At 37.4% G+C, this 20,218-nt stretch overlaps 1 protein-coding gene across 2 annotated transcripts in view; it reads left to right on the top strand.

Moving 5' to 3' along the window:
* The first annotated feature begins 209 nt into the window (after positions 1-209).
* Positions 210-20,218, top strand: part of LOC131620272 (protein FORGETTER 1-like) — a 35,828-nt gene continuing 15,819 nt past the window's right edge. The window contains exons 1-14 of one of the 2 annotated variants that reach the window (XM_058891278.1): positions 210-881; positions 2,743-2,808; positions 2,926-3,099; positions 3,180-3,310; positions 3,522-3,598; positions 11,137-11,318; positions 11,454-11,531; positions 17,741-17,873; positions 18,405-18,465; positions 18,557-18,638; positions 19,247-19,372; positions 19,461-19,604; positions 19,692-19,791; positions 19,870-20,001. In XM_058891278.1, the coding sequence (XP_058747261.1) occupies positions 441-881; positions 2,743-2,808; positions 2,926-3,099; positions 3,180-3,310; positions 3,522-3,598; positions 11,137-11,318; positions 11,454-11,531; positions 17,741-17,873; positions 18,405-18,465; positions 18,557-18,638; positions 19,247-19,372; positions 19,461-19,604; positions 19,692-19,791; positions 19,870-20,001 (1,927 nt within the window). In that variant the 5' untranslated portion in view covers positions 210-440. The remainder of the gene's footprint in view (positions 882-2,742; positions 2,809-2,925; positions 3,100-3,179; positions 3,311-3,521; positions 3,599-11,136; positions 11,319-11,453; positions 11,532-17,740; positions 17,874-18,404; positions 18,466-18,556; positions 18,639-19,246; positions 19,373-19,460; positions 19,605-19,691; positions 19,792-19,869; positions 20,002-20,218) is intronic. The other variant, XM_058891279.1, reaches the window with a different exon arrangement.

The raw sequence follows: 20,218 nt of genomic DNA, 5'->3' as shown, positions 1-20,218 counted from the left end.
TTTAATTGATAGTGTAAAACAATTTTAGAGTGACTATGACAACTCCGATGAGGACAACGACTCTGTTGACTCTCCCATTCCGATGGAGGATGGGATATCCTCAAGTGATAACAGCGTGGAGTCTACTTCCTATTGTATCCTATTTTTTAATGATAAAACCATCAGAAAAAGAAACATTTAAATAAAAATAAAAATAAAAATATACACCCACAATGTTTGTCACGTGCCAATTTTCCAGCTTGGGAAAGAATTGAGCCCAACTTCCCTAATCCTCAATCTCACACACTCCATCCTCCCACCATACAAACCATTCCGTCGGGCTCATTTCCGAGAGAGGGGGCACCAAACACAGGCAGAAGAAAGAAACAAGTTACAAGCATAACAAACAAATTAAACGTTCCATTCCCTTTCGCGCTTTCTCGCCCGAAAGGAACAATAAAATGACCCAACCATCGGTACCATCTCCTCCTCCGCCTCTACCACCACCTCCCCCATCAACCGCTCCACCGTCACAACCTTCCGACGGCGGCGTTCGTGTCCGCTGTGCCGGTTGCCGCATGATCTTGACCGTAGCGCCCGGGCTGACCGAATTCGCTTGCCCGACCTGCCGAATGCCGCAGATGCTTCCGCCGGAACTCATGGCTAGGGTCCACCAAACGGCACCGTCAACATTGCCCTTAACTCCTCCTTCACAGAATTTGCCTGCTCACGGAATTGATCCTACTAAGATCCAGCTTCCTTGCGCTTCCTGTAAGGCAATCCTCAATGTTCCTCATGGCCTCTCGCGGTTCTCTTGTCCTCAATGTAAAGTTGACCTCGCCGTCGATCTCTCTAAGATTAAACAATTCTTGCCTCCGCCTCCGCTTGAAGAAGTTAACGAGGTTTGCTTTGGTTACTCCAATTTTGGAATTATCAAGTTGCTCGTGTCACTGCTTTACTGTGTGTACACTTGAATAATGCGATTCTGATTTATGTATGTAATCGATTTCATCTAGCATTTTTGATTGACAATGATGGAAATACAGTAATTTAGCGTGTCATTGTGAGTACACTTCATTGAGATTGAGTTGTAATGATAGATTGTTGCTTTCACTTCAAATTTGCATTTGAGTTGTTTTCTACTTTTAAGATCTAGTTTATATGGAGGAACTCATATGTCATGTCGTGTTCCGGTCAATAGCCTGTTTGATCGAATGTGGTCTAAGGTGTGATGATTGTCGATGAAATGATAGTGTTGCTCTTAAGGATGAATAAGCATTGAAATAAAAAAGGAAAATATGTTTGATAGTTGATAAGGTGAATGTGTTAATAAGAATTGGGAAACAAGCTTGATATATTTGTTTTTCGAGATTAAGAGAAAGTAGTTTATCAATGAGAGAAGAGGGAATTAATGCTGTGGGGGAATGTAAGTTAACTTGTTAAGGTACTGACAATTGGTTTCTACGTTGCCGTTTTGCTTCCCTCTTCGTCCATTTCATGCACGGTTTTTTGTTGTCATTTTAGGATAAGAATGTATAGTTGGCTTTGATGGGTGCAGAACTGCTATTAATAGAAGTTTCATGCATTGTGAACTTGGAATAGGAGTTATTCCTTAAAGAAGTGAGATTGTTTAAGGGTCTTATTTATTTATATTTTTTTGCAATTAAGTGGCCCTCAGTCTGTAAAAATCAATTGTTCACATGGCAAAACCAGCCTTTTTGTCTTTGATCTCTTATCCTTTGGATGGAAGGGTTTGCCGGTAAAGGGAAAGGAGTGTGAATTTTTATTTTGATTAGACATTTGTTTCCTTACATGAGGATTTTATAAAATGGAAGCAACTTTTATAATTTCTCAATTTAGATTAGATACACAAGTTTACGTTTCCATCCCTTTTCCACAAGTATTCTCTATCCAAACCTTGGTTGGCAGTTGGCTAGGTGGAAAGTGGAAGATCTTGAATGCAAATAACTTCATGTTTGCATGGTGCAACAGAAGTAAAGGGTGAATATTATAGTGTACTTATCTTTCACTCTGGATAAAACATCGATTGAGAATATATTTTTTCTTCTTATTCTCTGTTTTATACTCTCTGAATTTTAACCTACTCAATTAAAAAGAACCCAAATAATTTGTATAGGATTGAGATTGTCATGAATCATGATGTCTGATGTTCAGGCCCTGTGCTTTAAAGGAAGGACCTGAATATATCAGAAAGTGAGATAAGAATTTGTGTGCAGCCTGCTGGTCCAGTACAATTATCATCAATAGACTAAAATATGAGGTTAAGAAACAAGCTTGTCCCACAAAATTAGTAAAAAAAGATTTTCATTGCTACAAGCATTCTTTTGATGGTTATTTTAACTTTATACTTGTACATTTGTAGATTGGGCCTGCCTAGGGAATTGGTTGCTCTTTTGAATTGATATTTTTTCTTTTTCTGTGTACATGGTAGAATTCTTGATTCTATAGTTTTGTTCGACCACATGGATGTATAGGTGTTTTTTTTTTTGCCTTTGAAGTTTTTTGTTTTTGTTTTTGAATAATAAAATATATTTGTGAATATAAAACCCCCTACAGGCAAAAGAGATTGGATGGCCTACTCTCTACCTTTTGATACTTTGTTAAATTATGTCTAGCTGTTTAATGATATTTCCCCGCTTTTATTATTTTATTGGTTTTCTAATAGTTATTTGAAAAAGGTTTATATATTTAACTAGCCTTATGCTTTTATTTTTACTTTTATCCTGCATGGAATTAAATCAGGTTGCTGTTGAAGTGGAGAGGGATGAAGATGAAGGTGGCATGGCCGGAGAAACATTTACAGATTATGTAAGTTACTAATTGCTTTTCCAGCATTGTATGCTAGAAGTTTGTTATCAACAATTCATTTGTTATTTCAAGTTACGCAAGCAAACTATTGTGATATTAAATTGTCTCCTTATGCAGCGACCACCAAAAGTATCGATTGGACCTCCACACCCAGATCCTGTTGTGGAGACATCTTCATTGGCTGCAGTGCAGCCACCGGATCCTACCTATGATCCAAAGTCTAAAGATATTTTGGAAAGTTCAAAGGCTTTATCATGTTTGCAAATTGAGACCTTGGTCTATGCTTGTCAGGTTTCTTCTTTGACATAATGAACAGTATATAATTTTGATTTACTTTGCCTTTCTCGTGTTTAATGTAATGTTTTTTACAGAGACACCTTCAGCACCTCCCTGGTGGAGCTAGGGCAGGATTCTTTATTGGAGATGGAGCTGGTGTAGGTAAAGGTCGGACAATTGCAGGTCTAATTTGGGAGAACTGGCACCATGGAAGGACAAAAGCATTGTAAGTTTAGTTCACACTGTCTCTGCATCCAATGATACTTGCATGTTATTAGAATTTGAGTTAAAAGCAAATTCATGCTTTCAATGCAAATTCGAACACATTAACCAAACCATATGCCCATGTGTGTTTGTAATTTGAACTCGATGCCTGACTATACTCTTAGAGTTTACTTGTTTTGATGCTCTGTCATGTTTTCAACGATCTTACACAGGTGGATTTCTATTGGTTCAGACTTGAAGTTTGATGCTAGAAGAGACTTGGATGATGCAGGTGCAACATGCATTGAAGGTATTTCCTTTGGTGATATTATATGTATAAAGTTGTGTTGCACACTTACCCACTGTGGTTATGTCCTTACCTGTTACACACTATTAGGTGCAAAAATAGGTATTCCTTCGGTGATATTATATATGTATAAAGTTGTGTTGCACACTTACCCACTGTGGTTATGTCCTTACCTGTTACACTTACACACTCGTTAAATACATATTAGGTGCAAAAATCTTTCTCACTATGGGGTTCCTCCTATTTTCCACTTTTCAAATTTTAGGACTTGTATGGATATTTTATGTAGAAATATGGAAATATTTTATATATTTTGTAAAGAATACATAAGAGGTATTTATAGACTATAAATCTATCTAAATAAGGGAAGGGTAATTCTTCTCCCTATAAATGCTAATTTAGTCATAATGACCTGTACAGGACAGCTCATAATGAGCTGTATGATATTCAAAATATTCTAATAATAATAATACTGATATTACAACACTCCCCCTCAAGTTGGGGAATGGATATCTATCATCCCCAACTTGCAAGTAAGATCTCGAAACCGCTCCAAGGGAAGTCCTTTGGTGAGCACATCAGCTAACTGAAGTCCTGATGGGACATACTGTGTAGAAATAAGACCACTATCCAATTTCTCTTTGATGAAGTGTCGGTCTATCTCTATATGCTTTGTTCTGTCGTGTTGGACTGGATTGTGAGCAATACTAATGGCAGACTTATTATCGCAGAAAAGTCTCATAGGAGCTTCATACTTTATTTTCAAGTCATCTAGAATGATCTTCATCCACAACAATTCACATACTCCTTGAGCCATGGCTCTAAACTCTGCCTCTGCACTTGATCTGGCAACTACATTTTGTTTCTTGCTCCTCCATGTCACTAAATTTCCACCTAGAAACATACAATATCCAGTGGTGGATCTCCTGTCAACAACCGACCCTGCATAATCTGCATCAGTATAAACCTCCATAGACAACTGCTCACTTTTCTTGAACAATAGTCCTCTTCCTGGGCTCATCTTTAGATACTGCAAGATTCTATCCACTGCCTGTAAGTGTCTCTCCTGAGGGTCATGCATGAATTGACTGACAACACTAACTGGATAAGCTATGTCAGGCCTGGTGTGAGATAGATAAATGAGTTTTCTCACAAGTCTCTGGTATTGAGCTTTATCAACCCTTGGGCTTTCCTCATCACTCCCAATCTTGTGGTTTTGCTCTATAGGCACTCTGGTGGGTTTACAAACCCAACTTGCCAGTCTCTTTGAGAAGGTCAAGGACATATTTTCTCTGACAAATGAAAATGCCTTGTTTTGAGTATGCTACCTCCATACCTAGGAAATATTTCAACTTTCCAAGGTCTTTCATTTCGAACTGAGCTGCCAACTCCTTCCTCAAGTTCTTCTTCTCAAATTCATCATTACCTGTTATGATCATATCGTCTACGTAGACTAACAAAAGAGTGAGTTTACCATTTTGAGCATGCTTTATAAAGAGAGTATGATCACCTTGGCTTTGTTTATAACCCAATGACACCATTACATGAGTGAGCCTTCCAAACCAAGCCCGAGGTGATTGCTTGAGCCCATATATGGCCTTCTTTAACCTGCAAACCTTATTACTTCCTGAAGTAGGGTCATATCCGGGTGGGATCTCCATATACACCTCTTCCTCCAAATCTCCATGCAAGAAAGCATTTTTCACTTCAAACTGTTGCAACTCCCAATCAAAGTGAGCTGCCAAGGAAAGAATGATTCTTACAGTGTTCATTTTTGCTACGGGAGCAAAGGTCTCTTCATAATCAATTCCATAGGTCTGGGTGTATCCCTTTGCAACTAGCCTCGCCTTATATTTGTCGAGTGTGCCGTCGGATCGGTATTTTACCGTATATATCCACCTACAGCCTACTGGCCTCTTGTCATTTGGCTTCTCAACAATCTCCCAAGTCTCATTTTTCTCTAGTGCATGCATCTCTTCATTCATGGCTCGAATCCAGTTCTTATCCTTCAATGCTTCTTGTACTGATGCAGGAACTCTAATAGAGTCAATAGTTGAAATAAAACTCTGATGCTGCACAGAAAGCTTTTCAGTAGACACAAAATGAGATATAGGGTATTTGGTACAAGACCTTTTTTCTTTTCTCAAAGCAATAGGTAGGTCATCAAGGTTTGGCTCACAAAAATTACTAGGCTCAGGGTTAGGAACACTTACCTCAGGTTCAGACGATTGGACTTGTTGGGGCAGAACGGGTTTACCTTTCCACCTTTTTCGCTGGAACTGTAACTTGTATTTGTCAACATTATTTTGCACCGTTATTGGTACATCACCACCTTCCTCATTAGGCATCAAGGGCTCATGTATTACAGGAAGAACAGACAACTCTGAAGACTCGGCTTCTGGGTCCTGCATTAGAGGAATAACTGGAAGGGCAGACAACTCAGGAAACGGCTCTGGGTCCTGCATTAGAGGAATAACTGGAAGGACAGACAACTCTGAAGACTCGGCTTCTGGATTATTCTCCCCCTGAAGCTGAGGACTAGGATAAAAAGACTCAGATTCCTGAAAAGTAACATCCATGGATATATAGACACGACGACTAGGAGGATGATAGCACTTGTACCCTTTCTTATCTGAAGCATATCCCATGAAGATACATTTAATAGCTCGAGGATCTAACTTACCCCGATGAGAACCATGAACATGGACAAAGGCAGAACAACCAAATACACGATTCTGAAGACTTGACATAATGGGCACGGACGGATAAAATCGAGTCAGGACCTGCACAGGACTAACACCAGATAACACCCTAGAAGGTAACCTATTGATTAAATAAGCAGAGGTCAAGACAGCTTCCCCCCAATAAAATTTAGGAACATTCATTTGAAAGCGTAATGCTCGGGTGATTTCAAGAAGATGACGATTTTTCCTTTCAGCAACCCCATTTTGTTGTGGAGTGTCAACACAAGTCAACTCATGAACAACACCATTAGTTTTGAGAAAATTGTGAAGATTTTGGTTTACATACTCCTTACCATTATCTGACCGTAACCTTTTAATAGGTTTTCCAAACTGTGTTTTAACCATTTGAAAAAAGTTAACAAACAATTGACATACTTCAGACTTATCTTTCATAAGAAAAACCCATGTAACCCGAGTACAGTCATCAATAAAAGTAACATACCATTTTGCACCAGAAATATTGGAAATGGATGAAGGCCCCCATACATCAGAATGGACAAGATCAAAGGGTTCGACACTCCTAGTATCACTAGGGGAATAGGTTGCTCGATGGGATTTGGCAAACTGACACACATCACAATGAAAGGAATCAGCTGACACTTTGGTAAATAAGTGAGGGAATAAAGACCTGAGCATGCGGAAAGGAGGATGTCCAAGACGCCTGTGTTGGAGCCATATTTGAGTATTTGCCCATGACTCTGAACCAGCCTGATGACACTTGCTTTCCTTATGAGGTAGACAATATAACCCGTTCTGTTCCTCAGCAATTCCAATCGTCTTCCCTGTGGCAAGGTCCTGAAAAACACAATGAGAATGAAAAAAGGTCACAGCACAGTTCAAGTCTTTAGTGAGTTTATGGATGGACAAAAGATTGTTAGAAAGCTTAGGGACATGAAGCACATGATTTAGATGGAGAGATGGGCTTAGGCGAATGTTACCAGATCCGACAATCGGGGTTTGGGACCCATTTGCAACGGTAATATGGCGTTTATTAGGTAAAGGTGAATAAGAAGAGAGATATGACATATATGGAGTCATGTGATCGGTTGCACCAGAGTCAATAATCCAGATATCTTTAGAACAAGAGGCATTTAAAGCTAAGAAGCTAGAGTTCTTACCAGTCATGGTCAGAGAACTAGTGTTAGAGAACTTACTTAAGGAGTCCATAAAGAGAAACAAACCGTCTCGAGCCCGGAGAGGATTGAGATCTACTGTTAGGAGAGGATTGAAGGGCTGCCAACGAGAAACACGAACAAAGCTGACAACCAAACAATCAAAGGCTGCAAACAGCAAAAAACAGAGGTACAGCAATGAAGGCTGTCCTGAAAAACAGAGGTACAACAATGAAAGCTGTCCTGAAAAACAGCAATGAAGGTGAAACAGTTCGGATCTGCACCGGCGGTTGAGCGGTGCACGACGGCTGCAAAGTCACCGAGATCACTAGGGTTCCAAGAGAAAGGGAACCTAAAAAAAAAGACCGTAATAAGAACGGCTAGTGTTTTGAGCGCGGAAGCAGAGCCCCTAGAATCGGGTGCTCTGATACCATGTAGAAATATGGAAATATTTTATATATTTTGTAAAGAATACATAAGAGGTATTTATAGACTATAAATCTATCTAAATAAGGGAAGGGTAATTCTTCTCCCTATAAATGCTAATTTAGTCATAATGACCTGTACAGGACAGCTCATAATGAGCTGTATGATATTCAAAATATTCTAATAATAATAATAATACTGATATTACAACATTTTATGAAGTAGTTTTTAATATCACATATCGAACTAGGATTTTGGACTATGTTGTCAATAGCACACTATAGCGGCGCTAGGGTTCGAAGCAATGCTATTTGTCAGCAAGCCGCTGTCAACAATAGCGATTGTAGCAGCCGCTAATTGCGGCCCCAAACCGTGCTATAGCAGACGCCATTAGAATTTTGGGGATAAGTTCCTTAAATTCGTTTCTATTAACTGTTGTTTTTTTGTAAGGCTTTGTTTGGGGCTTTGGAGGGGAGGGAAGGAAGGGCTTCGAAAAATGATTTTTAAAAAAAATATTGAGAAATTTTTAACATTTTTTGAAAAAAAGATTTTGGTTAGAATGATAAAAAATAAAATAGTACTTGTCGTTAACATATTTTTAATTTTTGGAATAGTATAGCAATAAAAATTGTATTTGAACAATTTGTTCAAGCCCTTCAAAACCTGGATAGGGTTTCAGTGACTTTCATATAACATAACTTTGGTAACTTAAGTTAAAAAATTATTCTCTTACATCAATTTAATTTAAATTAATCTATCATTCATTATATTAACTAAAGTTACAAAGATATGACAACAGTAAAGTTACTGAAGCCATTCCCCCAAAACCCTCATCTCATCTAATACAATTTTTTAGTTCTCCCAAATTAGGTTTTTATTTTATTTTTATGTCATGAATAAAAACAAACCCTTCAAAATCCTCCCAACCAAAATCCTTCTATTATTTTCACTCAATCCTTCCTATTATTTAAAGTCCTCCATTCCCTTCTCCTCCAAACTCCCAAACAAAGCTTAAGGGTATACATTTCAATGAGTAATGTTATGTTCTTGCTCACAATAATCGTTCTGCTCTTCCTAATTTTAGTTCAGTTTTGTTTTACTCTTTTTCTCCGCAGAAGTTTTATTATTCTATACTTTAGGTTCTTAACTATTAAGTGTGAATGTTTGATGATCTCTTTAAATGTGTATTAGTTTATTTTTGAGTATGTATGTTTACTTTTACAGTGGTTCTCAATAAGATCAACATTGCTAAAAACAGTATGATTCTTATTACTCCACTAGCCTTGTTACATCATTGGTCTTAAATGGCTAGTTTTTTATTTTTACTTGTCATACCTCCTTCATCCCTTGCTGTTGTGTATTGGATATATGTAAGAGTCAATACCTAGTCATCAGTTTATGAATAGCTTAGAACAAGTTTAGATATTAGTTTAAGCATAGCTGTACTGGCAGTGACACGTGTCAGTCACTGCAGCCACTATATATACTAATATCTTGTAACTCATTCAGTTAGAGAATTCAGTTACAATCTCTCTCTCTCTCTCTCTCTCTCTCTCTCTCTCTCTCTCTCACACACACACACACACACGCACACACACACATTTCTCTAATAATATGAACTAGCCTCATACATCATTATCACGGATTACTGTCGGATGAAACGGATTACTGCCAGATGAATGGAGAAGAAACACTTTAGTTTTACTTTATAAGAACAAGGAGGTTTATACAAAATTGTGCAAATTATATGGAGATTAAACTTATGAGTCATATCATGAAGATATCATGAAGTTATGGGAAAGAGTGATTGAACGGAGACTAAGAAAAGATACTCAACTCGCTGAGAATCAATTTGGTTTTATGCATGAGAAGTCAACCAAGGAAGCAATCTATGTACTACGATGTGTAATGGAGCAGTATCGGATGAACCAACAAGGCTTACACTTAATTTTTATTGATTTGGAGAAGGCATATGATAAAGTGCCTAGAGAGATTTTATAGAAAGCCCTAGAGAAGAAAGAGGTTAGGATTACAAATATTCGAGCTATCCAAGATATGAATGAAGGGATATCGACTAGTGTGCGGACTCAGAGTTGAGAGGGTGGAGAGATGAACGATTTCTCCTTTAGGTTTGCATCAAGGTTCAACCCTGAGCTTCCTACCTTTGTACTTTAATTTTGGATGTACTTACGAAACACATCCAAGAGCTAGCACTGAGATGCATGCTTTTTGCAGATGATATAATCATACTTGGAGAGTCGAAGTAGGATTTAAAGTAGAGGTTGGAGATGAATTTTAAAAACGGATGATTTTCGCATAAGCAGAAATAAGACGAAGTATATGGAATGTAAGTTAAGCAAAAGTAAGTTTCTAACCTAGAGGTGAAAGTTGGAGGCCATATCATCCCACAAGTCACGCGGTTTAAACATCTTAGGTCCGTATTACAAAACGATGAAGAAATATAAGGGAATGTAAACCATCGAATTCAAGCGGGGTGGCTGAAATGAAAGAGGGTTTCAGGGATTTTATGTGACACAAAGGTATCGCTAAAGCTGAAGGGAATTTTTTTATTGGATTGGGGTAGAACATGCGATGTTGTACGAAACAAAATGTTGTGGACGGTTAAGAATCAACACGAGAATAAAGTAAGTGTAGTAGAGATGAGGATGTTGTGTTGGGGGTGTGGTAAGACTGGATTATAAATGACAATATTAGAGAATGTTAGTATAATATAACACATATAGCAGAAAAAATGGTGAAAAATAGACTTGGTGGTTTGAGCATGCAAAGAGAAGACTTGTAGATTTTGTAGTAAGGACTAGATCAGATGGAGAGGAGTCAAACAGTTAGGGGTAGAGGAAAACCTATAAAAACTATAAGAGAAGTTATTAGAAAAAGATCTTGTGGTAAGAGATTTGGATAGAGGCACAATCCTGGAAAGAACATTATGGCGGAAGTTAACCCATGTAGCCGACTCCACTTAGTGGAATAAGAGTTGGTTATTATACCTGTCTTCTTCTTCGTCATCATCATCATCTTTTCTGCCTTCTCAACTCTAATTATGCTTCTTTTATCCAAAGAATGAAAATTTTCTGTTTGTTTATCATCATGGGAGAAATTTCATCTTTAGCCCATTTCAGGTGTTTGTGTTTATCAAAATTTAATGTAAAAAGTTCCTGTAATTAATTATTTCATCTATATTACAAACAATGTTCTGATAAGTTCAAACTTCTTCCTTTTTCCCTCCCCTTTAATCCAGTGCATGCTTTGAACAAACTACCTTATTCTAAGCTTGATTCAAAGTCTGTTGGGATCAGGGAGGGAGTTGTCTTCTTGACATACAATAGCCTTATAGCATCTTCAGAGAAAGGTCGTTCTCGTCTTCAGCAGCTTGTGCAGTGGTGTGGACCAGGGTTTGATGGCCTTGTAATTTTTGACGAGGTATGCAAACATTTTCTTGTACAAATTATTATTTCCAATTTTTGTTTTGAAGGATAACATTAATCGTTCAATTGCTTCTTGGATTCAATTTTGTTCAATTGCTTCTTGTTACTAAGGTTTGGTGATTCATTGTAGTGTCACAAAGCAAAAAATTTGGTCCCTGAAGCTGGTAGTCAGCCAACACGCACTGGAGAAGCAGTGCTTGAAATTCAGGTTCGGTTCTTAATTTTCAATCTCTTGGAACAGTGAATGAAGGTTTTTGATATTATTTGTCCTTTTTTAATAATTTTTTTACTTTAATTTTATATTGAGGTGGGTGTCAATCTTGAGAAAGTTATATTTTTGTTTACTTTTCGGATGATTTGGTTTCTCTCTTAATCGTCATTCTTTGTTATTTCTTAGGACGATATTTTCAAAAGATAAAATTAAATGAACAGTTGAGAGAGCCATAGATATCATATCAGAAAGAAAGATTAGATACAAGGACCTGGTTTTAGCTTTGCCTAATAGATGCAACTTGTAGGTTCAGGGGCAAAACAAAGATTCTCAAAATTAATTTTGTAACAACAAATTTTTGAAGTGATTTAATCTAATTGAAACATCTGTGTAAGATTAACCTCCATGAACTAATTTGAGTTGCAGTGCTTGTATATTTGTACTCCAGTATTTGGCGCGAGAATCAGATACAAACTAAGAAATTGGAATGGTATCCATTTCATCCCCGTCTTGATCATCATCGGTAAATTGGGCAGCTTGTATGTTTCGTCCATTATAAGACAATGATGCCACTTTATGACTTCCAGCCCCATCAAAGCTATCCCAGACATCTCCACTAGTGTCCCCCATCTTAGGACTCCCTTCCTTCTGTTCTTCCCTTTTAGAGAGCATGTCGACTATAATAAATAAAAACCGAAGTCCTACTATCCAAAATGCATGGAATCTAAGTTTTCTTTTTGAAAAAACTGACTAGTTTTTGAAAAATTGGGGTGAACTTTATTTCTTTAGATTTTTAATATTGGACCATTCAATTACTAGATAAAAATAAATGGACAATTATTTAAACTAGGCTATATGAACAATTTAGTTTTGATCCACTTAATTTTACAGAAGTTTAAAGTCTTTTGCTGGGTAGAGTGCAAATTTGATAGTGTTTGTTGAAGGTTGGGCCTAATGATGCAATTCAGATTGAATTTCGATCCAAACTTATGAACTTATTTTGAAACAAGGAATATTATTTTATGACTGAAAATATAGTTCCCAAACATGGGACTATTTAATCTAATTGTTAGTAGACAAGAAGATAATAGCTTTTACAGTACTAAAAATATTTGATATAATTGTTAGTAGACAAGAAGATAATAGCTTTTACAGTACTAAAAATATTTGGGTGGTTGATCTGTAAGATAGCAGTAGTGATATCTTTTTAGTTGTTAAAATTGCAAGTTTTGATGGGATGTTGCTCTCAAACATTCCTTCCCCTACTCCAACTACAAAAGGTCATATAGAAAATGAGTAGTTGTCAGTTTAGTTTGTTTAGAGATTATATCATTGTCTGAATCCATGTAGCTGACCTCACCTAGTGAGATAAGGCTTGGTTATTATATTTTTTGTCTGTGTTTTGAAACAAGAATTAGTTATGAACGATTATATACTATTTTTTAGCTTATTTTGCAAGGCAGTATACTATAGTACCTATTCCCATAATCACAGTTAGAAAAAGTACGCGTATCTGCGCGATTAACAATTTCATTATCTATACCCGCGGAGTTGCTAACTACTTGTATCCGTACCCATTACCTGCAATTTCACTACAATAAATTGTTAAATAACATTAGGAGGAACAACAATTTTAAAATTTCAAACTCAACATATGTTTGGAAGACACTTTTCATGGTGGAATCTCACAGTTAACAAAAGCTACATGTTGACGTGTTGGGCTACCATACATTGAAAGGGTTCCCACTGCGTTTCCGAACACAATCTATGAACTCATTTAGGTGTCAAACTCATCCTTATTATCTAGTTACACATATCAAGTTTTATTATCACCTAAAGTCTCTTGCAGTCACCTCATTATTAAGCTGCAATATATCATCTTTTTGATATAATATTAATAGCAATACTGGAAATCATCTTCACTGGAATCATAAAAACTGACTTCAAATACTTAGTTTAAAATATGGGAAACTATTTAATCCTGTTGAAATACGAGAGACTAAGAGACATTTGAATAAACCGTGTGTTTTGTAAAGCACTACGGAGACTTTATTATATATAGAGAGATTACAACTAATTTTATGATATAGTCGATGTGGAACTATTCTATATACAAATATTATCAACACTATATATTTACAAATATCAACACTCCCCCTCAAGCTTGAGCATATAAGTCAAATGCACCAAGCTTGCCACATATATAATTAGTTCTGGGACTTCGTAAAGATTTTGTAAACACATCTGCTAATTGATCATTGGAGTTGACAAAGCTTGTGACAATGTCGCCTGATTCAATCTTCTCTCTGACAAAGTGACAGTCTATCTCAATATGTTTGGTCCTCTCATGGAAGACTGGATTTGAAGCAATATGCAATGCAGCTTGATTATCACAAACAAGTGTCATTGGTCTTGCTTCTTCAATTTGAAGTTCTTTGAGCAACTGTTTTAACCAAATGAGTTCACATGTTGCCATTGCCATGGCCCGATACTCTGCCTCGGCGCTTGATCTTGCAACTACATTTTGTTTCTTACTTTTCCAAGATATAAGGTTTCCTCCAACAAGTACACAATACCCAGAGGTGGATCGTCTATCAATGGGTGACCCTGCCCAATCAGCATCGGAGTATCCAACTATCTGAGTATGTCCTTTATCTTCATACACGAGGCCTTTTCTCGGAGCACGTTTGATGTATCTCAGAATTCGGACAACAGCATCCATGTGTTCTTGGCAAGGAGAATTTAAGAACTGGCTTACCACACTAACTGCAAAAGAAATGTCCGGACGAGTGACTGTGAGATAATTCAACTTTCCAACCAATCTCCTATACCTTCCCGAGTCAGATAGGGGCTCCCCCTGATTGGGTAGGAGTTTGACACTTGGATCCATAGGAGTATCAGCTGGTTTAGCGTTCAACAAACCTGTTTCTTCCAAAATATCCATAGCATATTTCCGCTGAGAAATCACCAAACCATCTTTAGATTGGGCTACCTCAATACCCAAGAAATAACGGAGTTTACCAAGATCTTTTGTCTGAAATTGATTCGAGAGATGTTGTTTTAACTGGAGTATTCCCTGCTGATCACTGCCAGTTATGACAATATCATCCACATATACAATAAGATAGACACACCCTTTGGTAGAGTGACGATAAAACACAGAATGATCAGCTTCACTACGGACCATACTAATCTGTTGTACGACAGTGCTGAATCTGTCAAACCAAGCTCTCGGAGATTGCTTAAGACCATAAAGAGACCTGTGTAGCCTACAAACCATATCTGAGGACTCCCCCTGAGCAACAAATCCAGGTGGTTGCTCCATATATACTTCCTCTTCAAGATCACCATGTAAAAAAGCATTTTTGATGTCAAGTTGATGAAGAGGCCAATGTCGAATGGCTGCAATGGCTAGAAGAAGTCTAACAGATGCCATCTTGGCTACAGGCGAGAAGGTATCACTATAATCCAACCCAAAAATCTGAGTGTATCCTTTGGCTACCAAGCGAGCCTTAAATCGATCAATCTTACCATCTGGACCAACCTTCACTGTATAAAGCCAACGACAACCTACTAAAGATTTTCCAGGGGGTAGAGGGACCAGTTCCCAAGTACCACTGCTTTGAAGAGCACACATTTCGTCAATCATTGCTTGCCTCCACTCAGGGTGAGATAATGCTTCACCTGGAGTGTTAGGAATAGAAACAGAAGACAAAGAAGACAAACAAGTATACTGCAGAGGAGAAAGACGACGATAACATAAATCAATATAATGTGGAGAAGGATTTCGTGTTTGACGTATACCTTTTCGAAGGACAATCGGAAGATCAGACTCAGGTTGCGGGATCGGATCCAATGATGGCGAAGGCGTCAGAGGAGAGTCTGCAATGACCTCAGGGACATGTACTGTCTCAGGGATAGGTACTACCTCAGGGATAGGTGTGACAGACGTGGGTTGACGACGCTGATATGTTTGAAGTGGGCGAGAAGTGGGGGGGTCAACCGTAGGGCTAGAGTGATGGTGGATAATGGGAAATGGGACTTCCGGAAGAGGTGTGGGAGTACTATCCTGAAGGGGTTCCGGAGTTATTTGGCTGGACTCGAAATATGGAACAGACTCGAAGAAAGTAACATCGGCCGATACGAGGTATCGTTGTAGAGTATGTGAGTAGCAACAATAACCTTTTTGGGATCGATGATAACCAAGAAAGACACACTTTAGTGATCGAGCTGATAGTTTATCAAGACCAGGAGAGAGATTGTGTACAAAACATGTGGACCCGAAGACTCGGGGAGGAATTGGGTGAAGTGGGGAGTTGGGAAAAAGGATTGAATGAGGGATTCTATTGTTAAGGACTGACGAGGGCATGCGATTTATAAGGTAACATGCCGTTAGCACAGCATCCCCCCAAAACCGAAGTGGAACGTTACCATGGAGAAGTAGGGTCCGAGTAGTTTCTACGAGATGCCGATTTTTGCGTTCGGCTACCCCGTTTTGTTGAGGTGTATGAGGACAAGATGTTTGGTGGAGAATACCATTGCCGGACATAAAAGTTTGAAATTGTTGGGATAAGTATTCACGAGCATTATCACTTCTTAAGGTACGAATAGACACACCAAACTGAGTTTTTATTTCTTTATAAAATTTTTCAAAAATAGAAAATAATTCAGATCTATTTTTCATCAAAAATAACCACGTGCAACGTGAAAAATCATCAATAAAGGTGACAAAATACCTAGACTCAAGTGTAGAGACAGTACGCGAGGGACCCCAAACATCAGTGTGAACTAAAGCAAAAGGGGATGAAGCTCGTTTATTGACTCGATTTGGAAATTGACTACGAGTGTGTTTCCCTAACTGACACGACTCACAATGTAAATTAGACACCTTCGATAAACTTGGCACCAACTTCTGTAGTTTAGGAAGACTAGGATGACCTAACTGAGCATGGATAGTGAGTGGGGAATCTTTGGCTGAGCATGCCTGAGATGACACTGAGAGGTAATAAAGGCCTTGAGACTCACATCCGACGCCAATCGTCCGTCCCGAATTCCGATCCTGCAGGGTAACATTAGTATTAGTGAAAGTGACAATACAATCAAGAGACCGAGTTAAACGACTGACTGAAAGTAAATTAAATGGACAATTAGGTACATAAAGAACCGAAGTAACAGAGAAAGAAGGTAGAATTTGAACAGTACCAATCCCTTCAGATCGGGTTTGAGAACCATTGGCAGAAGTTATAGTAGGTAAGAAACCCGAGGTAGAGAGGGAAGTGAAAAGATTTTTATTACCAGTAACATGATCAGACGCACCAGAATCAAGGACCCAGGATCCAAGAGAAGATGATTGAGAAAGGCAAGCAGATGAATTACCAGTGTGTGCAATCGAAGCAGTATAATCTGAGTTCTGATAATTTTGATACCACTTGAGAAAATCATCGTAGTTTGGCGTAAAGTTCTGAGTAGCCATGAGTATCAGATCTGGAACAGTTGCATGGTGGCAAGTGGGGCGATGGAAAAATAGGCAAACCGGAGTTATGACACGATTTGCCAAAAAAATTCTCACCGGACGACAGTGGGTCAACCGGGTAAAGCACGGTAAAGATTGTCTCTCAGTAGGCTCTAGATACCATGTTGAAATACGAGAGACTAAGAGACATTTGAATAAACCGTGTGTTTTGTAAAGCACTACGGAGACTTTATTATATATAGAGAGATTACAACTAATTTTATGATATAGTCGATGTGGAACTATTCTATATACAAATATTATTAACACTATATATTTACAAATATCAACAAATCCTATATATAAGACTGAACCCTTGTGAAACTAATATCTTCAACCAAAAACATTTCCTAAATGCAAATGCTATGCACATTAAATAAGTGTCGCATAAGGAATTTGATTGGATTCTTTTTAAAATATGATGTAAGTGTGTATACTAATATAAATAAATATTATGCTGGTGCAAAGCAGTGTGCATAGTAAAGCACCTGTAATCGCTTCTCTATCCGCTCAACCGTGTCAACAGTACCTGTGCCTGTACACTTACTGCAGGTTTTTAACTACTTATAATGTGTATTTTTTTGGCTGGTACCCAAGTGTCTATTGCTCTCTGTCATTATTTTTTGAAGTCAAATTACTTTGCAAAATTTGGCGTTGAAAGCATGATTTCAGTTATTGCGATTTAATTTTACAGGATCGACTACCTGAAGCTCGTGTTGTTTATTGCTCAGCAACTGGTGCATCTGAACCCCGCAATATGGGTTATATGGTTAGACTTGGTCTTTGGGGAGATGGAACTTCTTTCTCTGAGTTCCGTGAATTTTTGGGTACCATTTCCTTTTTTTGTTATTGATCTACTTTAGATATTTTTCTTGGATAAATTAATTTTTGCACTTCTTTTACAATACTTGCTGCTGCAATGTTTGGCAAGTACTTATGCTCCTCCACTATGTATTTTTCTTCATGAACATACTGCTGTTTTAATATAACCATTTTTGACCTGTATTATAACTTCAAAAGCATTTACAAATCTATTGATAGATAACTAATATTAATTTTACAATTTTTTTATTTCAACTTACCATAGCTACATAATATAAAATGTTTTAGAATTTTTTATATTTCAACTTACCATATTTCAACTTACCATATTTCAATTTTTTGACCGGTATTATAACTTTAAAAGCATTTATGAATGTATTGATAGATAACTAATATTTTACAATTTTTTACATTTCTACTTACTATAGCTACATAATAGAATTTCTTATATACTTTTCTTTCTGAATATGTTTTCCTCACAGGCCCATCCCCTTAATGCGTAAATTTAAATTAACTATTTGAATTTATACATCCAGGTGCTCTTGACAGAGGGGGTGTTGGAGCTCTAGAATTAGTTGCCATGGACATGAAAGCAAGGTTATAATATTTTCACGTATACATGAACATTTAGACTTAAGAATGTATGTTTATGAAAAAATATTGTCTTGCTTCACTTTTCTCATTGTAGGGGGATGTATTTATGCCGGACACTTAGTTATGAGGGTGCTGAGTTTGAAGTTATTGAAGCACCATTAGAAGATAAAATGATGGTATGGGATACTAACTTGTTAACTAATGTTATCTTTATTTAATAAAGCTGTAACTTAAGTGCTCTACAAAAGAAATAATGGAGATTATCTGGTAAAATATTGTCTGGTTGACTGGCATCTGAAAATAATAACCGTAGAGCAGAAGGTTAAGAAAAAGGAATCCCATCAACCAGTTTCAACTGTCTGTTAGTTTTGTGATGTGTTGTAATTGGCTCCCCCCTCCCTCCACATCTGGTTTGTGTTTCATTGATTTTCATTTGCCAATGTCAATTTTATTGATTAATATACAAATTACCTGCATTATATTTAGACGATTGTGGATGTATTATTGGAAGTATCAGATTAGGAATATATTTTTCCATTCTATTTTGTATATTTCAATGCCTTTTGGTTCACTCTATGTATGGTAAGAAAGGGGTTGGTATTGTAGAAAACTAGAGACGTCTCCTGGCTGCATACTGGTCAACTTTTGTTTTCATATAATTGTAAATTTGTAACATGTATTATCCATGTCATATATGATATCATGACATTGATGTTTTGCTTATTTATCCGTTGAGGTAAATATTTTCACCTGATGACCTTATTGTTCATATCAAACTACTTAGGACATGTATAAAAAGGCAGCAGAATTTTGGGCAGAATTACGAGTAGAATTGCTGTCAGCTAGTGCTTTCCTAAATGATAAACCTAACACTAGTCAACTATGGCGATTGTACTGGGCAAGCCACCAGGTATTAATTTATAGTTAGTACCTGCAGGCAGAATCTCTATTTTGATGTGTCATTTGTCTGTATACTAAATATGTTCTTAACTCTGTAGCGTTTCTTTAGACACATGTGTATGTCTGCTAAAGTCCCTGCTACTGTAAGACTAGCAAAGCAAGCATTAGTAGATGAAAAATGTGTAGTCATTGGTCTTCAGAGTACTGGTGAAGCAAGGACGGAGGAAGCTGTGACAAAATATGTGTGTATTTGGATTATGTATTCAATTCCATGTAAACAATTGCTTTTCTACAATTCAATTTTCTCACTTGTTTTATTTTTTGTAAAGGGTTCTGAACTTGATGACTTTGTTTCTGGACCTCGAGAATTGCTGCTTAAATTTGTGGAAGAAAATTATCCATTACCAGAGAAACCTGAACTCCTCCCAGGTTTAAGATTTTTTTGCCAAATGATTTTCATTTGTTTATTGTGCACTTAGTTTATAGTTTTTTTCTTTTACATTATAGGAGAGGATGGTGTTAAGGAGCTCCAAAGGAAGAGGCACTCTGCAACCCCTGGTGTTTCATTAAAAGGAAGGGTCAGAAAAGTAGCCAAGTGGCAACCTCCTAGTGATGCAGAAACTGACGAAGAATCTGAAAGTGAGTCTCCCAGAAGCAAAGTTGATGAATCTTTTGTATACACAGCCTTTTTCCTTTTTTTTGCTTTAGTTGCATATGTTATGAAGCTATTTTTCCAAATATCTACATCCAAGCCTCATCTCTCTTGTTGGGTCACCTAAACTGAACAATGAAGCCACTGTGCTACTGCTATATTTCGAATGTCAAGTGTTCAGAAAAAAACCATTTAGATATGAGA

Source organism: Vicia villosa, linkage group LG7, assembly GCF_029867415.1.
Source record: "Vicia villosa cultivar HV-30 ecotype Madison, WI linkage group LG7, Vvil1.0, whole genome shotgun sequence".
Classification (NCBI taxonomy): domain Eukaryota; kingdom Viridiplantae; phylum Streptophyta; class Magnoliopsida; order Fabales; family Fabaceae; genus Vicia; species Vicia villosa.
The sequence above is the reverse complement of the archived record's forward strand: the minus strand, read 5'-3'. Positions and strand labels throughout refer to the sequence as shown.